This window comes from Macaca nemestrina, chromosome 15 (genome assembly GCF_043159975.1).
Source record: "Macaca nemestrina isolate mMacNem1 chromosome 15, mMacNem.hap1, whole genome shotgun sequence".
Classification (NCBI taxonomy): Eukaryota; Metazoa; Chordata; class Mammalia; order Primates; family Cercopithecidae; genus Macaca; species Macaca nemestrina.
In genome coordinates this window covers 96880174-96898311 of record NC_092139.1, presented here as the reverse complement: position 1 = coordinate 96898311, position 18138 = coordinate 96880174, and the positions used below count along the sequence as shown (strand labels likewise).

Sequence of the window (18138 nt, the reverse complement as noted above, 5' to 3'; positions counted from 1 at the left end):
TTCAACATCGCCAATAGGAAGTGAGCCTATAATTATATACATTACTCTGCAAAATGCTATTGGATTTTTCTGTGCTCCATCCAAACTCTATGTATCAGGTGCACCTCAGGCTATAGTTTAAGGATTATGGGACCAAAATCTTCATTATGTTCAACGATTCTGAGTACAAACAGAAGTTGGGGACAAACACTGTGGAAAACAGCTGCATTCCTTTTCTGCAGTATATACACCAGCTATTTCAAGTCAACCATTCAAATGCAATTAGTTAAAAACTCAGGGTCATTAGAAGGGTTGTGTGTGTTCCATCCCAAATCTATTACCCACAGAGGCTTCTCACCTCTGGAAACCATGAAGGGAACTGAAAGCTATGGTTTCAAAACCATTCTTTGTTCTCCCCGACCCAACGAAGTATACTGGCAGGGAAAGAAAATAAACTGCCACTTAATGTATGCCACAAAGATGACATTTCCATGTTTTAGAAGATGGCTTGAGCTCAACAGATTGTCCATGGAAATGCAGAAATTAATTTCTTATGTCTTTCAGTCCCTTCTTTCCATTGAAAATCCTATGGATGAAACAAAATTAGGTAAAAGGAGAAAAGGTTTGCTCTTACCCCATTCCACCGCGTCCTCCTCCCCGCCCACCTCTGCTCATGCCTCCACGATCAAATCCCCCTCTTCCCCTGCCCCGGTTATCAGGGCCACTCATGCTCCGGTTCTCTCCTGGTCCGGAAAATCCTCCAGACTCCTGCCCATAAACACCCATGCTACTGGGGTGGTCCTGTCGGAATGAACCTGAGGAAAGAGTCACATCTGTAAGCCATGGACCAGCATTTACACTACTGCCTGATGTACTTTCTCCTGGAATAACAAAATCCTCAATTGCAAGGCACTAACCAAGGCACCATCTTCTTTACATCACGATAAAGCACCCCTAATGCATAGGCTCTTTTAAGTTCAACAAAACTGCTGGTTCATCACAGCTGAAATAACCTTATATAGTTAGCCTAGAATAAACCGCTTCTGAACAAAAAAAAAGCCCTCTCGCTAATATATAGTTTATAGGGTTCTCTATCCTAAGATGTCTCCAAAAGCAGCTTTTGAGCTATACTCAAGAAATGAAAACAGAGCCAGGTTTCTCAGGGCTTTAGCACACTGCTAGGGGCTCAACTACATAAACCAACACTACTCCTTTTCAGTTGCTGAAAAATCCCCGTGGATGGAACGTAATTTAAAAAGACCAACAAACAATCCTGGTACAAACTAAATTCTGAAGATAATTTTGTGTTTTTGGTTACCTCTCTCCACACATAAGAACTGCAAATATTCTGTGAGGTGGATTCTTTTTCCCCCCTTTTCCTTCCCTATTTTTTTTTTTTTTTTTTTAAAAAAGAATCTTTATTTATTTTTAAAAAGATAGGGTCTCACTATGTTGCCCAGGGTGGTCTCAAACTCCTGGTCTCAAGTGATTCTCCTGCCTTGGCCTCCCTCAAAGTGCTGGGATTACAGGTGTGAGCCACCGTGCCTGGCCTTTTTTCCCCTTAAAGGATATAAACAAAACAGCAACAAAAAAAACCACATAGCTTTTATTTGACTATCAAAATCATAGTGGCCTGCAATAGCTGCCTCCCCACTTCACATTAATGACTGATAGGGAGGCCAAAAACGATCTTGGATTTACTCACTGCATACAACCTCCCCAAAGATATCAAGACTAGCAGTCTAAAACATCTTTTTCTGATCAATTACAGTATCTCTCTTCTTTTTGGCAAGGCATACTAAAAACAATTAAATCGGAAAAAAGCACTGAAATCTTCACTGGGACATCCAAGATGTTAGCTGGAATGTCATGCCCTAAAGATGTGTCCTGGATTCCAAAAGCAAACAATAGTAAAGAGTATTCCCCCTGTTCAAAAATTCCAAACACAGCTGGCGTGGCAGTGGCTCATGACTGTAATCCCAACACTCTGGGTGACTGACGCGGGAGGATCACCTGAGGTCAGGAGTTTGAGACCAGCCTGACCAAAATAGTGAAACCCCGTCTCTATGAAAAATAAAAAAATTAGCTGGGCCTGGTGGCGGGCGCCTATCTCAACTACTTGGAAGGCGGGGGCAGGAGAACTGCTTGAACCAGGAGGCAGAGGTTTCGGTGAGCTGAAATCCCACCACTGCACTCCAGCCTTAGCCCCCAAAGTGAAACTCCATCTCAAAAGAAAAACAAACAAAAAATCAACCCCACAAAAAAACTCCAAACACAATCATTCTTATTTGTTTTTCTCTCTTAGCAACTCACTCTGCTGCCCGTAGCTGCTGCTCTGTTGGCTATATTGACTTGGAGCTTGACTGTAGGATCCAGTTTGGGGTGGGTAACTAGTGGGAGGCTGCTGCCCATAGCTGCTTTGTTGACCATAGCTACTCTGCTGTCCATAGCTGCTCGGTTGCCCATAGGTGTTCTGCTGAGAGTAACTGCTCTGATCATAACTAGTCGGCTGTGTAGAAGAATAGCTGAAAGAGAGGGGAAAAAAAACAAAAAAACAAACAAAAAAAAACCCCAGCTTTTTAGAAAAAAGAGGCTTGTTATTTCAAATCCCCTGAATAAAAGAGACATTCACAGCATGTGACACAGACATCCATAAAACAGTAGTTACTTTCTACACATCAACAATTTGAATTTCAAGTCAGCAAATATTTTTGTGTTCAAAATAAAACATTAAATGGGAGGGGGAAATTTTTTTTTTTCCTTTTTGAGACAGTCTTGCTCTGTCTCCCAGGCTCGAGTGCAGTGGCGCAATCTCCGCTCACTGCAAGCTCCGCGTCCGCTCACTGCAAGCTCCGCCTCTCGGGTTCACGCCATTCTCCTGCCTCAGCCTCCCGAGTAGCTGGGACTACAGGTGCCCGTCACCACGCCCGGCTAATTTTTTCGTATTTTTAGTAAAGACGGGGTTTCACCGTGTTAGCCAGGATGCTCTCGATCTCCTGACCTCATGATCCGCCCACCTCAGCCTCCCACAGTGCTGGGATTACAGGCGGCAGCCACGGTGCCCAGCTGGGAGGGGGAAATATTATAACCACCATCTGTATAACCCTTAAAGAGTTTCCTCTTAATCTCCACTCCCATTTAAAACAATGGTCATTTTCAGGCAGGAGCGGAGGCTCACACCTGTAATCCCAGCACTTTGGGAGGCTGAGGCAGGCTGACTACGAGGTCAGGAGATCAAGACCATCCTGGCTAGCACAATGAAACCCTGTCTCTAGTAAAAAACACAAAAAATTAGCGGGGCCTGCTGGCGGGTGCCTGTAGTCCCAGCTACTTGGGAGGCTGACGCAGGAGAACCACTTGAACCTGGGAGGTGAAGTCTGGTATTGGCTCATGCTTGTAATCCCAGCACTTTGGGGGGCCGAGGCAGGTGGAACATCTGAGGTCAGGAGTTCGAGACCAGCTTGACCAACATGGTGAAAATCCATCTACTAAAAATACAAAAATTAGCTGGTTATGGTGGCATGCGCCTGTAGTCCCAGCTAGGTTGCAGAGGCAGCGGTTGCAGTGAGCCAAGATAGCGCCACTGCACTCCAACCTGGGCAACAGAGCGAAACTCCGTCTCAAAAAAAAAAAAAAAAAAAAAAAAGGGCCGAGAGCAGTGGCTCACACCTGTAATCCCAGCACTTTGGGAGGCAGAGGCGGGTGGATCACCTGAGATCAGGAGTTCGAGACCAGCCTGACCAACATGGAAAAACACCATCTCTACAAAAAATACAAAATTAGCCAGGTATGGTGGCGCATGCCTCTAATCCCAGCTACTTGGGAGGCTGACGCAGGAGAATCACTTGAATCCAGGAGGCAAAGGCTGCGGTGAGCCAAGATTGCACCATTGCACTCCAGCCCGGGCAACAGGAGCGAAACTCCATCTCAAAAAAAAAAAAAAAAAAAAAAAAAAACCACACACCCACAAAAACAAAAAAAGTCAAAACCACAAAAACAAAAAAAAATCATCTGGTATTAGGCTTCACAAATCATGATAAGAAACAATAAGGATACATATTTTAAAGTCCGATTAAACTACACCAGGAAGTTCGAGGCTACAGGGGACTATGACTGTGTCACTGTATCCCATGCCTGGACAACAGAGTGAGACCTGGTCTCCAAAAATAAACAAAGAAACAGACTAACAAAGCTTCTAATACACCACATCCCTCACCATTGCTGTATGAATTCAGTAGTGTCTCACTGTGTACCTATCCAACTTGCCAGATTAACTACTCTCAACACAATAGGTACGAACCTGCTCTGTGGAAGAAGAGTTGTAAGCCCTGCCCACTTTTGCTCCAAGCTGGCTGTAATGAGAGACACCCCCAATCAATTCTACTTGTTCCTAAACCTGTTCACATCTGCTGCAAAAAAATGAAATAAGTGCAAAAAAGGGAACTGCTACTTCTAGCAAAACTTTTAAGGCACAATTCAAACAATTTGAAAACCCACATCTAATTAAACATGGGTTAAAAAACTTGCAGGCTGGGCATGGTGGCTCACACCTGTAATCCCATAATCCCAGTACTTTGGGAGGCCAAGGTAGGCGGATCACTTGAGGCCAGGAGTTCAAGACCAGTCTGGCCAACATTGTGAAACCCTGTATCTACTAAAAATACAAAAACTGGGCCAGGTGCAGTGGCTCATGCCTGTATTCCTAGCACTGTGGGAGGCCGAGGCGGGCAGATCACCTGAGGTTGGGGGTTCAAGACCAGCCTGACCAACATGGAGAAACCCTGTCTCTACTAAAAATACAAAATTAGCTGGGCGTGGTGGCACCTGTCTCTAATCCCAGCTACTCGGGAGGCTGAGGCAGGAGAATCACTTGAACCCAGGAGGCAGAGGTTGTGGTGAGCCGAGATCGCGCCGTTGCACTCCAGCCTGGGCAACAAGAGCGAAACTCCGTCTCAAAAGAAACAAACTGGCTGGGTGCAGTGGCTCACGTCTGTCATCCCAGCACTTTGGGAGGCCGGGGCAGGTGGATCACTTGAGGTCAGGAGTTCCAGACCAGCCTGGTCCACATGGTGAAACCCTGTCTCTACTAAAAATATAAAAATTAAAAAATAAGGCCGGGCGCGGTGGCTCAAGCCTGTAATCCCAGCACTTTGGGAGGCCGAGGCGGGCGGATCACGAGGTCAGGAGATCGAGACCATCCTGGCTAACCCAGTGAAACCCCGTCTCTACTAAAAATACAAAAAGAAATTAGCCGGGCGTGGTGGCGGGCGCCTGTAGTCCCAGCTACTCCGGAGGCTGAGGCAGGAGAATGGCATGAACCCGGGAGGCGGAGCTTGCAGTGAGCCGAGATCACGCCACTGCACTCCAGTCTGGGCGACACAGCGAGACTCCGTCTCAAAAAAAAAAAAATAAAATAAAATAAAATAAAAAATAAATAAATAAATAAATAAAAATTAGCCAGGTATAGTAGTGAGCACTTGTAATCCCAACTACTCGGGAGGCTGAAGTAGGAGAATCGCTTGAACCTGGGAGGTGGAGAGTGCAGTAAGCTGAGATCGTACCATTGCACTCCAGCATGGGCAACAAGAGTGAAACTCCATCTCAAAACAACAATAAAACAAAAACAAAAATGAGTCAGGCGTGGTGGCGTGCACTTGTAGTCCCAGCTACTTGGGAGGCTGAGGCATGAGAATCCCTGGGAGACAGAGGTTGCAGTGAGTGGAGATCGTGCCACTGCACTCCAGCCTGTGCAACAGAGTGAGACTGTCTCAAAAAAGAAAACTTGGCCAGACAATAATAATAATAAAAATAAAAATAAAATGAATTGCCCAAACATTAAAAGGTTAGAGCATGAATGAACCTTTATGCATTAGGTAAAATGTAAAATGATTAAGGTGATTTATAATGTCCTGCACTTTACTTATCCTAACTGCATTGGGGAAGGTGGCTCTTATGGTTCTATTTACATGCTTTCATATACTTCTGCTTCTTATCTGAGTTAACTAAAACAGCAAAAGGAAGAACCTTAAAGGAAGAACTTAGAGTGATAAAAATGTTTTTGTCTGTATTTAGAAAGTTTAGTTATTAGCTGCCAGGCAACACTACGGGACCCTAGAACTGAGACTTTAATGTAACTAAGTATGATCAGATGACTTATTACTCCGACAGTCAGACAACATCCCTTACCTGAAGAGGTCAAAGCAAGCTGGTCAACAACCTGAAAACAACTGTTTTGTCACTGTTTTTGTTTTGCTACAAAAAGTAGACTGACCTGGTAGGAGGGTAAGATGGAGGTGCGGTGACTGGCTGCATGGGGTAGCTCCCAGGTACCTGGGGATAACTGTAGTTACTCTGTCCATATCCTAGGCTGGGCTGGTTGTAACCCCCTGTGCTAGACTGAGGTTGACTAGTCTCAGTGGGCTTGTTTCCATCCTGTGGTCTAAGAGGAGAAATAAAAAATAAATAAAATTACACAGTGACCTTTTTTGTGTGGTCTGCCAACCACAAAACTCCTGGGTAAGAATGCTACAAATCTATAAGCAATAAGCAATGTTATGATTAAGCCTGGAAATAAATACAATAAATACAATCCTAAAGTAAACTACATCAAACTGAGAGCTGGTCCAACTATATTTGCTTGAAGACAATGCTAAGAAAGGGGAAGAACCAATTGTATCCACAGAAGAGACATTAATATGTGCCATTCATCACAGTAAAAGCTATAAAAGAGCGTTGTGATATTCTGTCCTACCAGTTTAGGTGATCCGGGAGACGTGATCTGTTAGGGAATAAATGCTTTTTCTCAAAGGGGACTGCTGAAGACTAGAAACTAACAATAATGTAAGTTTTAGGTTGGAGTAACATTTACGTAAGTCCATGGCATCATAAATTTAGAGAATTTGCAGGTTTATGATTCTTATTTATTAAAAACAGACCAGGCCAAACATGGTGGCTCACACCTGTAATCCCAGCACTTTGGGAGGCTAAGGTAGGAGGATGGCTTGAGCCCAGGAGTTTGAGACTGGCCTGGGTAATATAGGGAGACCCCACCTCTACAGAAATAGAAAAATGTTATCCAAGTATGGTGGTATATGCCTGTGGCCTCAGCTACTTGGAAGGCTGAGGTGGGAGGACCGCTGGGGCATGGGAGGTGAAGGTTGTAGTGAGCTGTTAATCGTGTACTCCATCCTGGGTGACAGAGAGACTCCATCTCAAAAGATGCCGGGTGCGGTGGCTCATGCCTGTAATCCCAGCACTTTGGGAGATCAAGGCAGGTGGACTGCCCGATGCCAGGAGTTCGAGACCAGCCTGGCCAACATGGAGAAACCTTGTCTCTACTAGAAACACAAAAAAATTGGCCTGTCGCCTTGGCTCACACCTGTAATCTCAGAACTCTGGGAGGCTGAGGCGGGCAGATCACGAGGTCAAGAGATCGAGACCATCCTGGCCAACACGGTGAAACCCCGTCTCTACTAAAAATACAAAAAATTAGCTGGTTGTGGTGGTAGGCACCTGTAGTCCCAGCTACTCGGGAGGCTAAGGTAGAAGAATGGCGTGAACCCAGGAGGCAGAGCTTGCAGTGAGCCGAGATCACGCCAGAGCGAGACTCGGTTAAAAAAAAAAAAAAAATTACAAAAAATAGCTGGGTGCGGTGGTGGGCGCCTGTAATCCCAGCTACTCAGGACGCTGAGGCAGGAGAATCACTTGAACCCCAGAGGCGGAGGCTGCAGTGAGCCGAGATTGTGCCATTGCACTCTAGCCTGGACAACAACAGCGAAACTGTCTTAAAAAAAAAAAAACCAAAAACCCAAAAAACCAACCAAACCAACCAACCAACCAGAAAAAATCATTTACTAAACGGAGCTGCATAAATTAATTTAACTCGGCTCCAAGTCTCCATAATGGAAACACCAGAGTAAGGCAAAGAGACCCCTCCCAACTCCCTGCTCGGATGAACCTGGAAGTATGTATCCCTGTTAAATGATGAAAATTAATCTCAATTCCAAGGAAAACTCCAGGGGTTTCTATTACCTCTTGGCCCTAACAGTTTACATCACAGCTGCAGCAGACTGAGTTAGAGCTATTAGTATTTTAAGCAAAGCCCAAAGAATCAACAGGCAGGCCAGGCCAGGTGCTGTGGCTCACACCTATAATCCCAGCACTTTGGGAGGCCAAGGCAGGCAGATTACTTGAGGTCAGGAGTTCGAGACCGGCATGGCCAACATAGTGAAACCTTGCCTCTACTAATCCAAAAATTAGGCGGGTATGGTGGTGCATGACTATAGTCCCAGCTACTCGGGAAGCTGAGGCAGGAGAATAGCTTGAACCTGGGAGGTGGGTGCACTCGCCACTGCACTCCAGCCTGGACAACAGAGCTAGACCCCATCTCAAAAATACCAACCAATCAACCAACAAAAAAACCCAGGAAAACCAGAGAGGGTGTGAAGTACTAACTTTTCCCAAGCTGAAATAGGTCCCTTATCAAACCCCAATTCATACATAAAACCCTCCAGATATGGCTTGGATATACTGTTGCATCAGAGCATCAAATGGGACTTCATATGTCTGATGACACTCCGAAATGAGGCCCTTCCAGGAATGAGCCACTAAGTTTAACTTAGCTACCGCAAAGGCTGCCTACCAAGTATAAATTATCAAGTGGCTCTGATTACTCACTATGCATTTTAAAAGTAATTTCACGAGTGTTTGTCAGAGCTAATTTCTTACCCCTAGAGCAGGTAAGTCTAGGTTAGAAGTTGATTTCTTGTTTATTCCCCAAAATGTCTTCTTTTTTTTTTGAGACGGAGTCTTGCTCTGTCACCCAGGCTGGAGTGCAGTGGCCGGATCTCAGCTCACTGCAAGCTCCGCCTCCCGGGTTCACGCCATTCTCCTGCCTCAGCCTCCCAAGTAGCTGGGACTACAGGCGCCCGCCACCTCGCCCGGCTAGTTTTTTGTATTTTTTAGTAGAGACGGTGTTTCACCGTGTTAGCCAGGATGGTCTCGATCTCCTGACCTCGTGATCCGCCCGCCTCGGCCTCCCAAAGTGCTGGGATTACAGGCTTGAGCCACCGCGCCCGGCCAAAATGCCTTCTTTCTAACCAGAATTCAATGTACCTTCAAGACTGTATACAGAAGCCACCTAAGTGACTGTCTGAAGCAAAGACCTAAAATCTTTTGTTAAGTAATAATTAACAGTTTACCTGCTAACCAGTCATGGGGTATGAGCTCTGTGCATCCTACAGCAGGGTACCCAGTTAAGAATTTTTATTTGCCTATATTTAGATTATTAAGCCTCTACATAATGTAGAGAAAATCATGTCAACTGCTTAAGCTGAGGCAGTGATGTTTTATTTCTCAAATATGGGTATGTTCTTTCCAGACAATTAGGTCATACGACCATTTCTTGGCTCATGTGATGCACCCCTTCCCCTCCTGCCCGTGTGAACTACCATGTTTTTCCCAAAGAGAAAGCGGTTATCCATTTACAAGGTCAATGAAACCAAAAATAAAAGCATCAAAAGTACAATTCTATCAGTCATGCTGCTTTGAGTGAAAACACACTCTTTAAAACAATAGCCTTCTCCTACCCAAAAAGGTCATTGTGAAACCAGAGAACCTATTCAGTGCCATTCCTCATGCTGGCCCTTGGATGGCACCATTTCACCTTTTTTTTTAGATGGAGTCTTGCTCTGTCGCCCAGGCTGGAGTACAATGGCGCCATCTTGGCTCACTGCAACCTCTATCTCCCAGGTTACAGTGCTTCTCCTGCTCAGTCTCCCCAGTAGCTGGGATTACAGGCATGCGCCTCTACACCCAGCTAATTTTTCTGGTTTTTCTTGAGACGGAGTCTTGCTATGTCGCCTAGGCTGGAGTGCAGTGGAGCAATCTTGGCTCACTGTAAGCTCCGCCTCCCGGGTTCATGACATTCTCCTGCCTCAGCCTCCCAAGTAGCTGGGACTACAGGCGCCCGCCACCATGCCTGGCTAATTTTTTGTATTTTTTAGTACAGACAGGGTTTCACCGTGTTAGCCAGGATGGTCTCGATCTCCTGACCTCGTGAACCCCCTGCCTCGGCCTCCCAAAGTTCTGGGATTACGGGCGTGAGCCACCGTGCCCAGCCAATTTTTTTGTATTTTTAGTAGAGACGGGGTTTCACCATGTTGGCCAGGATGGTTCTGAACTACTGATCTCACATGATCCACCCGCCTTGGCCTCCCAAAGAGATGAGATTATAGGCATGAGCCACTGTGCCCAGCCAATTTCACTGTTAAATGCAGAATATTTCTGTGGTATGTTCTATCACATCAGTTACTATAATGTAACAACAGTGAACATCTGAGAGTATGTGAAAGCAACCATTAATAAGGAACTAATCCACAGATTCCTTTAAGTGTACGTAGTTGGTTTCTTTCTCTCCAACATGAGACTGATGCATTAAGGGGACCGTGGCCTTACCTTGTAGGTGCAGTGGCTGCTGGCTGCTGCCCATAGGCTGGATAAGCAGGCTGAGTGCCATATGCAGACTGAGCTGCATAGGAGGCCTGGGTGGTGGTGACTGTAGCAGTGGTGGTATCATAAGCACCAGTGCCATACCCCTGGACAGGCTGGCTGTATGCCTGGGGGGCAGTTGGAGTAGTATAACCTAGAACAAAGGAGAGCTGCATCAGATTTCAGGCCCCCTCAAAGATCTGCCTACACACTCATTATCACAACAATTTGTAAACCACTTACTTTTAAACCATCATGATATTGAATCCCTTTAAATATCCCCCCTTCAGCAATAGTAGCAACAAACTACTATTTAAAGCATAAGTTCTCTGAATATACCTAGTTTTTGGTAAAGTAACCGTCTCATTTGCTCTGAAACCACACCTAAGAGAAATGGCATGTCATGCTACAGAAAGCAGGGTTCCTTCTGACCCCTCTTGAACCCTGTGAATAGGAGACAAGTCTGTTTTTGCCAAGTCTGTACTAATTTTGCTAGCAGGTCTTCTTAACAAGTTTCTGAACAAACTTACACGCCCCAAAATGCCCTCAAGCAGGAAAAAAATATCCCAGAAAAAAAAGGTAAAAGGCAAATGACATAGCATTTTAAAATAATTACAAAATAATGATCCAGGTACTAGTTCTAATACTAAAACCTGTAATTTGGGTAGTAATTAATCACTTTCTTTTAGTTCCAAGCACTACATCACGTGAAGAACAAGCTCAATTACTTAAGCACATGAATAATAAAGATAAACTATAAATTATAGTTGCTTAACACAGGTTAAACTTTTTTGGTTAACTATTTCAAATTAAACTTCGATACTGCTCCAAACATTTAAAAGGTAATATTTTCACATCATAAAGCAGATTCCTGCCTGGTTATCAAGTTACTCAGCTCCATTCCTCTCTTACTTACCTACCACAAGCAAAAGGCCTTTTCCTGCTCAGCAATATTGGAGGTAAACCCTAGAGTCCCTCTTTCCCTTCAGTACTTCACTAACCAGGTGTCAGAAAAGACCTGCTCTCACAGGTATGCTGCAAAGCAAGATGCACTCTCTCCCTAGCTCCTGCCTCTACCAGACCAGGCAGGATCCATGCCTTTCCCTTTGGGACCTGGGCGTGGAGCATGACCAAAACCACAAAAGTCTGTAGCTCCTAACTAGAGTCCCTTTTATTGTAAGAAGTGTTACAACCATTCCCGGTGCTGGGCTCTTCTTCCTCAAGGTCAATGGGTACAATTAAGCCATGCAATAAGAAGTTTGGTTTACACTTTGGGATGCTGAGGTGGGAGGACTGCTTGAGTTCAGCAGTTAAGATACCATCCTGGGCAATACAGTGAGACCTCGCCTCTTCAAAAAATAAACAAACTTAGCTGGGCATGGTGGCATGAGCCTTTAGTCACAGCTACTTGGGAGGCTGAGGTGGGTGGACCGCTTGAGGCTGGGAGGTCAAGGCTGCAGTAAGACAAGATCCAGCCTAGGCAACAGAAAGAGACCCTAACTTAAAAAAAAACAAAGCTTTGGTCTAGGTGCTGGCATTTATATCCATCAGAGAAAAAAAAGTCTAAATCTCACTGAAGAAAAAGTTTCTGTATTTAAAATAAATCCTGAATCAAGACTGCCCATTTTAGTTAAGATTTAGGGCCTTGAAGTGTCCTCACATACCAGCCAAAAACAAGTATCAGTTTCCTTTTGTAAAATCACCTTTTGTAGCACAGAGTATAATAATACTCTTTTCTTCTCTACCTCAAATATTAAAAGGAAATTCTGAAATCATACACAGAGATAGTAATTTCCTTGTCAAAATTGCTGGGTTAAAATGTATATGAAAGCATACATAGTTTCTTTCAGAAAACAGGAAGCCCCAAGCAAAAAAAGTTTTTGAGTTAGCATGTTGTTCATCTGAACTGCTTAAGTTTTTTGCAGAGTCCTAAGGTCAACCACATAAGGCATTCATTTATTTAAATTTAATTAGAATCTAATACCATCTACCCTACCGTTCATACACCGATTACTCCCCACTACATGACAGAACACCTATAAGATTTACAGGGAGGGCAATTAAAAAAACAAAAAACTAAAAGTGATCAGGGCAATAACTCATGTCATAAAACTACGCAGCAACAGTTAGGGCCTTGTCATGCTAAGGATTACAACAATAGACACTGGGTTAATAAATAATCTTTTAATTAATCTGTAGTACCCACAAAAGCAGCCAAGCAAAATGAACAAAAATCAACAGAGCAAAATGATTTAATGACCAAAAAAAAGACCAGTGGCAAAAAAAGAAAACACACCTACTATGTGCTGACAACTCGAAGGAAAAAGGTGGTAAGAAGTATTACACAAACCGACCAAAATTTTTGTTCAATGTAAAAATTAAAAGTTTTTAAGAATTCCATTGTATTGACGTTATATAGCCCCTTTCTTCTGATGTTTAATTTTTAAAAATCCTAGAACAGTGTATTTTTATCTATTCCCTCCAATGATTATCCAGTAACTTTTATGTTCAAAGGCAGCATGAGGTAAGGAAAAATGCAGCTTGTGTGCTTGAAATCACTCACTACCGATTAGACTCCTGCTTAGTTTTGTTCACACAGTTTCCTTATCAGGCTTAATTTTGGTGTTTTTTTTTTTTTTTTTGAGACGGAGTCTCGGTCTGTCGCCCAGGCTGGAGTGCAGTGGCCGGATCTCAGCTCACTGCAAGCTCCGCCTCCCGGGTTCACGCCATTCTCCTGCCTCAGCCTCCCGAGTAGCTGGGACTACAGGCACCCGCCGCCTCGCCCGGCTAGTTTTTTGTATTTTTTAGTAGAGACGGGGTTTCACTGGGTTAGCCAGGATGGTCTCGATCTCCTGACCTCGTGATCCGCCGGTCTCGGCCTCCCAAAGTGCTGAGATTACAGGCTTAAGCCACCGCGCCCGGCCAATTTTGGTGTTTTTATACCCCCAAAATTCTTGGGAAGATTAAGGGAGATAAGGCCACCCCATAAACTGTGAATTCTATACAAACATTATTAAGTGCAATCTCCAGCTCATCAAAGCTACTAGTCTCTATACTAGAGTGACCTGTACTTTTCAGGCCCACAGTCATGATGGGGCTTTTTCAACCAATGACAATGGGATACATGGCTCTAGAGAACCATTAATTTGCCTGTAAATCACTCCGTCTCATCCCTGTAAAATGATCTAAGGATTCCAAAGGTTAGATCTAGGCCACATTAATTTTCACATCATACTTGTTTTAAAAAATGTAATAGCTTTAATACATGAAGTCTATCTCACAATTTCAAAATTCTATGCTAAAAAATCCAAACTGCATAAATTAGTTCCAGCTCTTCCCACAGCTGCAATGAACACCACTACAAAGTTTAGATAAACATTTCCCATCCTATTCAAGAAACGCCCTAGACGGGTTAGGAATTACTTCCCATCAAAATCAGGACACTGGTACTCAATGAGATAAATTACAGACAAGTTTTTCCCCTTAACTGGACTATATATAATGCAGAACTAAAGACAGTTTGAAAATAAGAGCTCTGATATCTTTAAGACTTTATTAAACAGTCCTTTGTAATAGCAATAATAAAAGGGGCGGGGATAGAGCCTGAAACATTACACAGCACTGAACACAAAAAAATTATCATAGATTTTTCATGTATCCCACCCAACCTCAGCATCAGAATACCATTTCTTCTAATTCTTAGAATAGTTTATTTTTTCGTTTCTTGGAACAATGTTATATATATTCAAGACATATCATGGATTAAAATAATTCATAACACTTAAAACAGAAAATAAAATGTGTCTGGACTGGAAACCAACCAATAGACAAACATGATACATGCAGGGTGGCAGTCTGCTCCTCTACATAAATCTCATCATGCAATCTATCCTTCAGGGAACAGGGGAAAATCAGCTGGGGAGAAATCATCTGAAATACCTTTGGGAAGGTAAATAACTATTATTAAGGCTTGAAACAAAGTAATATTAAATAAGAAAACCTTTCCCAAAATCATATAAAGAATAGGACATGGATCTGCAAATGGCACCTGAAGCAGTTTTTCATTAGCACCTTACTGTGTGTGATGTTAGAAAGTTTGGGTGTTAAACAAATGAAAACACCTAAAGGATTAACATTACAGGGTTAGACAAGATGGAAAGCATTTCCCATGCAAGAATGAGCAGGATAGTCAAACCTGTACTGGTCCCTTCTACTGTGGAAAGCACAAAACAAAAAGTAGAGGGTACACTATCAGATGAAGCAAACATGTGAAAACCAGTTTGATTTTTAAGCAGCTCAATTTAAGAAGGCTCATTCTTACTCAGTATTAGCATTAGCAAAATCTTTTAAATAGTCTCCATTTCGTCGTGAGATTATTCAATACACTGTATAAAACAGTTAAGTTCTTTTCTCTCTTGGAATTTATCCCACCCACATTCTATTGGAAATCTCTCAAGACTATAAGAGTAGGAAAGAAAGAGAAAAAATACCTCTTCCTAAGAATAAAGGATTCCCCAGATGCCAAGGTATGGACCAGAATATACATCCAAAAGCATGACTAATAAACTTCTTGGCCAATGCCCTAGCCAAAACGACCCAAATACCTCTCCAAGGCAGGCCTTACCAGTGGGAGGCTGTCCATAAGAAGTTGCATAGGCGGTCTGCCCATAGGTTGCAGTGGTCTGAGCCTGGGTATAGCTGACATCAGTGGGCTGTCCATAGGTTCCATAGCTTTGTTGCCCATATGCCTGCTCCAAAAAAATGAATGCAAGAACTTCATATATCAACTTTTGTATTTTAGCAATAAAAGGGATTGCTAAGTTTCTAAATTGGAGAACCAAAGTCAAAAACATTCCTTTCTAGAAGAGAAAAAAAAAAAAAAAAAAAAAGACAAATAATCACAGTATCATGAGTTATCCCTTATCTAACTCACTCATATTATGGTAAAGTTAGCTATAAAAAAAGCTCATTAGATAAGTAGGCAATGTCATTCACAGCTTCTCAGAGGGGGAAAAAAAGATAATCAGGCAAAACCTCAGTTAACTATACACGAGATTAACAAGACAGTCTCAAGGGAAGAGCAATAAGGGCACAGGTGTATTAATTGCCAGCACTTAGCGTAGCACAGTTTTAGTGATTGGAAACAAAAGGTAGGAAGACAAATGAACAAAGAGAAAGCAATGAAGAGGGCTAAAATCTGTCAGAAAAAATTGAAAACCAGATTTTCAGCCTGACAAAAGACTTTAAAACTACTACACCACTTCAAAGAAAATGAACCAGAACGCTGTATGTCCTCTTATGGTGGGCACATCAGGAGTACTGTCTTTTGAACTTAGACATCAATAATACTTAAAATCAGGCAAGGAATAAGCTGTTCTTTCAGATATTAGCATGATTATTCTCTAGATTTGTTTAAATGACCAGTCAAGTAAGATCTGCCAGAGACATCACATTCTGCCTGTCCTAGAACATGTTTCCAAGGCAGTTATTAGTATCCATTTTATGGTATGGATCATTTCAGAATCCAACATCATCTTGAGAACACTAGAAGGCTAATTTCTAGAATCTGTTGGCCCAGGCTTTTTAACAGACTCTTCACTGGAAATCAGGAGCTCCTTGGCTAGGTCACCAGTTTTTAGAGCTAATCCCACCACTTACTGTACGACCACTGGCAAGTTACTTGAGATCTATGCACTGCAATGTTCTCCTCTGCAGAATGGTCATATCATCCTTGTCCTTTGCAGAACTGCTATGATGAATAAATTCACTAAATTTAAACATAATGAAGAAGGACCAAGCATGGAACAGGGCATCTAACTTGAGAAATCATACTAAAAAGTTATAGAGAGCCAATTATCAGCCTCTGAATGGTTTCATTTATGATGGCAGAATGGAGTCCTTCACACTCCCACTGTGAAAGCTTGAAATGCCTGGGTATTTTACTATCACACACACATTACTCATTTGTTTCACTGGATAACCGAAAGATAACTAGATAATTTACTGATTTTACTTAGAGGTGCAGCTACATATAATTATCTTAAAGATTACCTGGGTGGTCTGTGCATATCCTTGAGTGGGCTGGGCGGTGTAAGCACTGTAGCTGCAAAAGAATTAAATGCAACAACTTGAATAGAGAACATTCAAATACCACCTCTACAATTATAGAAGGCTCCATACTAAAAAAATATTAATCACAGACAAAATGCGGTTATAGAAGACTGACTTACCCCTGCTGCGCTGCAGCTTGGCTATAGGTACTGTAATCTAGAGGAAAACGAGGAGAAAAAATAGTGTAGTTAGCAGAAACAAGAAGAGAAAAAAGGGGGAAAGAATTCACGTGGCAGAAAGAATTATTTAAACTGTAGGGGGACCTGCCAACACAGGTCCAAATGAGTCCCCCTTATCTCTCAAAACCTAATAGAAAAAAAAGTCTAAGCCAGTTAAACTCAACATTTGATTATGGGACTAGCTAATGAGGTCAAGATCAGCTGATGTGGCAGGTATACTTTGCATGTTCTCATGACCACAAAACCCATCCCAATTCCGACTGTCATTTGAAACACAGATGATCATCAATATCTCAGACTTACAACAGGATCAGAAGTTTTTTCCCTCATATAAAACGGAGGCATGCAACAACAATACAAAGTTTAACACTAGACTGGTTAGGTTAGAACCTACCTCTTCTCAAAAATTAGTTTTCACTCCCCTCCCTTTAGCAAGTTAGACAAACCACCATTCCCTAGCTCAATGACAGTGAAACAGAATGGCAGAAAAGAGGGCAGTCACCACACTCCAGTGTTTTAAAGGGTTTGCTGTGTCAGAACTACATTTGTGCAGCAACTTAAAAGCTAGATATATTATAAATCCTGGTGAAGCAAAACTAAGGCAGAATCCTGAAGACAGGCAAAGAAGAAAAAGCATTTAACCTTTCTGGGAAAAATTTGGCAACACCATTGTCTCTCATACAACTCAAAATGATTTCGACTTTAAAAAGTAAACCTCCCTATAATTTTCCTTTTCCTATGAAATTCACAGCATGCATCCAAAGGTACCAAAAACTCTGGTCCACTGAGGTGTCTACAAGTAGTAAAAACAAAAAGAAAATAGTTTTTAGAGCACTACTGCATTGCAGTTAGGTAAGTTTAGGTTTTTTAAAGGCAGTTAATTATTTTTGAAAATTCTGCCCAATTCTTTCTTCTCCACAAGAATACATATCTTGTTCTGTCTGAAGACAGTTACTGCCATTAGGACGGAAAAAAAGGGGTCCTTTATTTTTCAATCAGAAAGTAGTGCCTTATCCAAAATCAACAATTGACAGCTCTTTATTGCATCCACTTCACGCAATCCAAAGCCAGCCTCACAATCCCTCGGGCGGCCTGAGAGAGCTTTGCTGAATCCATCTCTTCACGTTGGCTTATCTGTCTACCCCTCTATACGTTAGTGGACTACTTTCTTTCCTTTGTACACACTCGTAACTCAAAACCCTGAATCACCAAGAGGATCAAATCAACTGCCCAAAGGCTACCTATAATGAAAAAATAATTTGTTCATGGCAATCTTAAAGGCATTTTCAATAGCACTACAAGTCATACTCTCTGTGACATTAAAACTAAATGCAAATCATTTCTTCCACGTGGCATATACAAAATATACACAGCAATGAAT

General features: G+C 42.6%; 1 protein-coding gene across 13 annotated transcripts in view; it reads right to left on the bottom strand.

The window, feature by feature from the left end:
* Nucleotides 1-18138, bottom strand: part of LOC105487270 (EWS RNA binding protein 1) — a 32239-nt gene that overhangs the window by 11576 nt on the left and 2525 nt on the right. For 6 of the 13 annotated variants that reach the window (XM_071080344.1, XM_071080348.1, XM_071080345.1 and 3 more), the window contains exons 2-9: nt 16698-16734; nt 16519-16570; nt 15092-15215; nt 14663-14680; nt 10435-10621; nt 6251-6418; nt 2293-2504; nt 614-794 (exon numbers count right to left, since the gene is read on the bottom strand). In XM_071080344.1, coding sequence (XP_070936445.1) covers nt 614-794; nt 2293-2504; nt 6251-6418; nt 10435-10621; nt 14663-14680; nt 15092-15215; nt 16519-16570; nt 16698-16734 — 979 coding nt within the window. Of the gene's footprint in view, nt 1-609; nt 795-2292; nt 2505-6250; nt 6419-10434; nt 10622-14662; nt 14681-15091; nt 15216-16518; nt 16571-16697; nt 16735-18138 lie in introns of those variants that run through there. The other 7 variants (XM_011750713.2, XM_071080347.1, XM_011750711.3 and 4 more) reach the window with 4 other exon arrangements.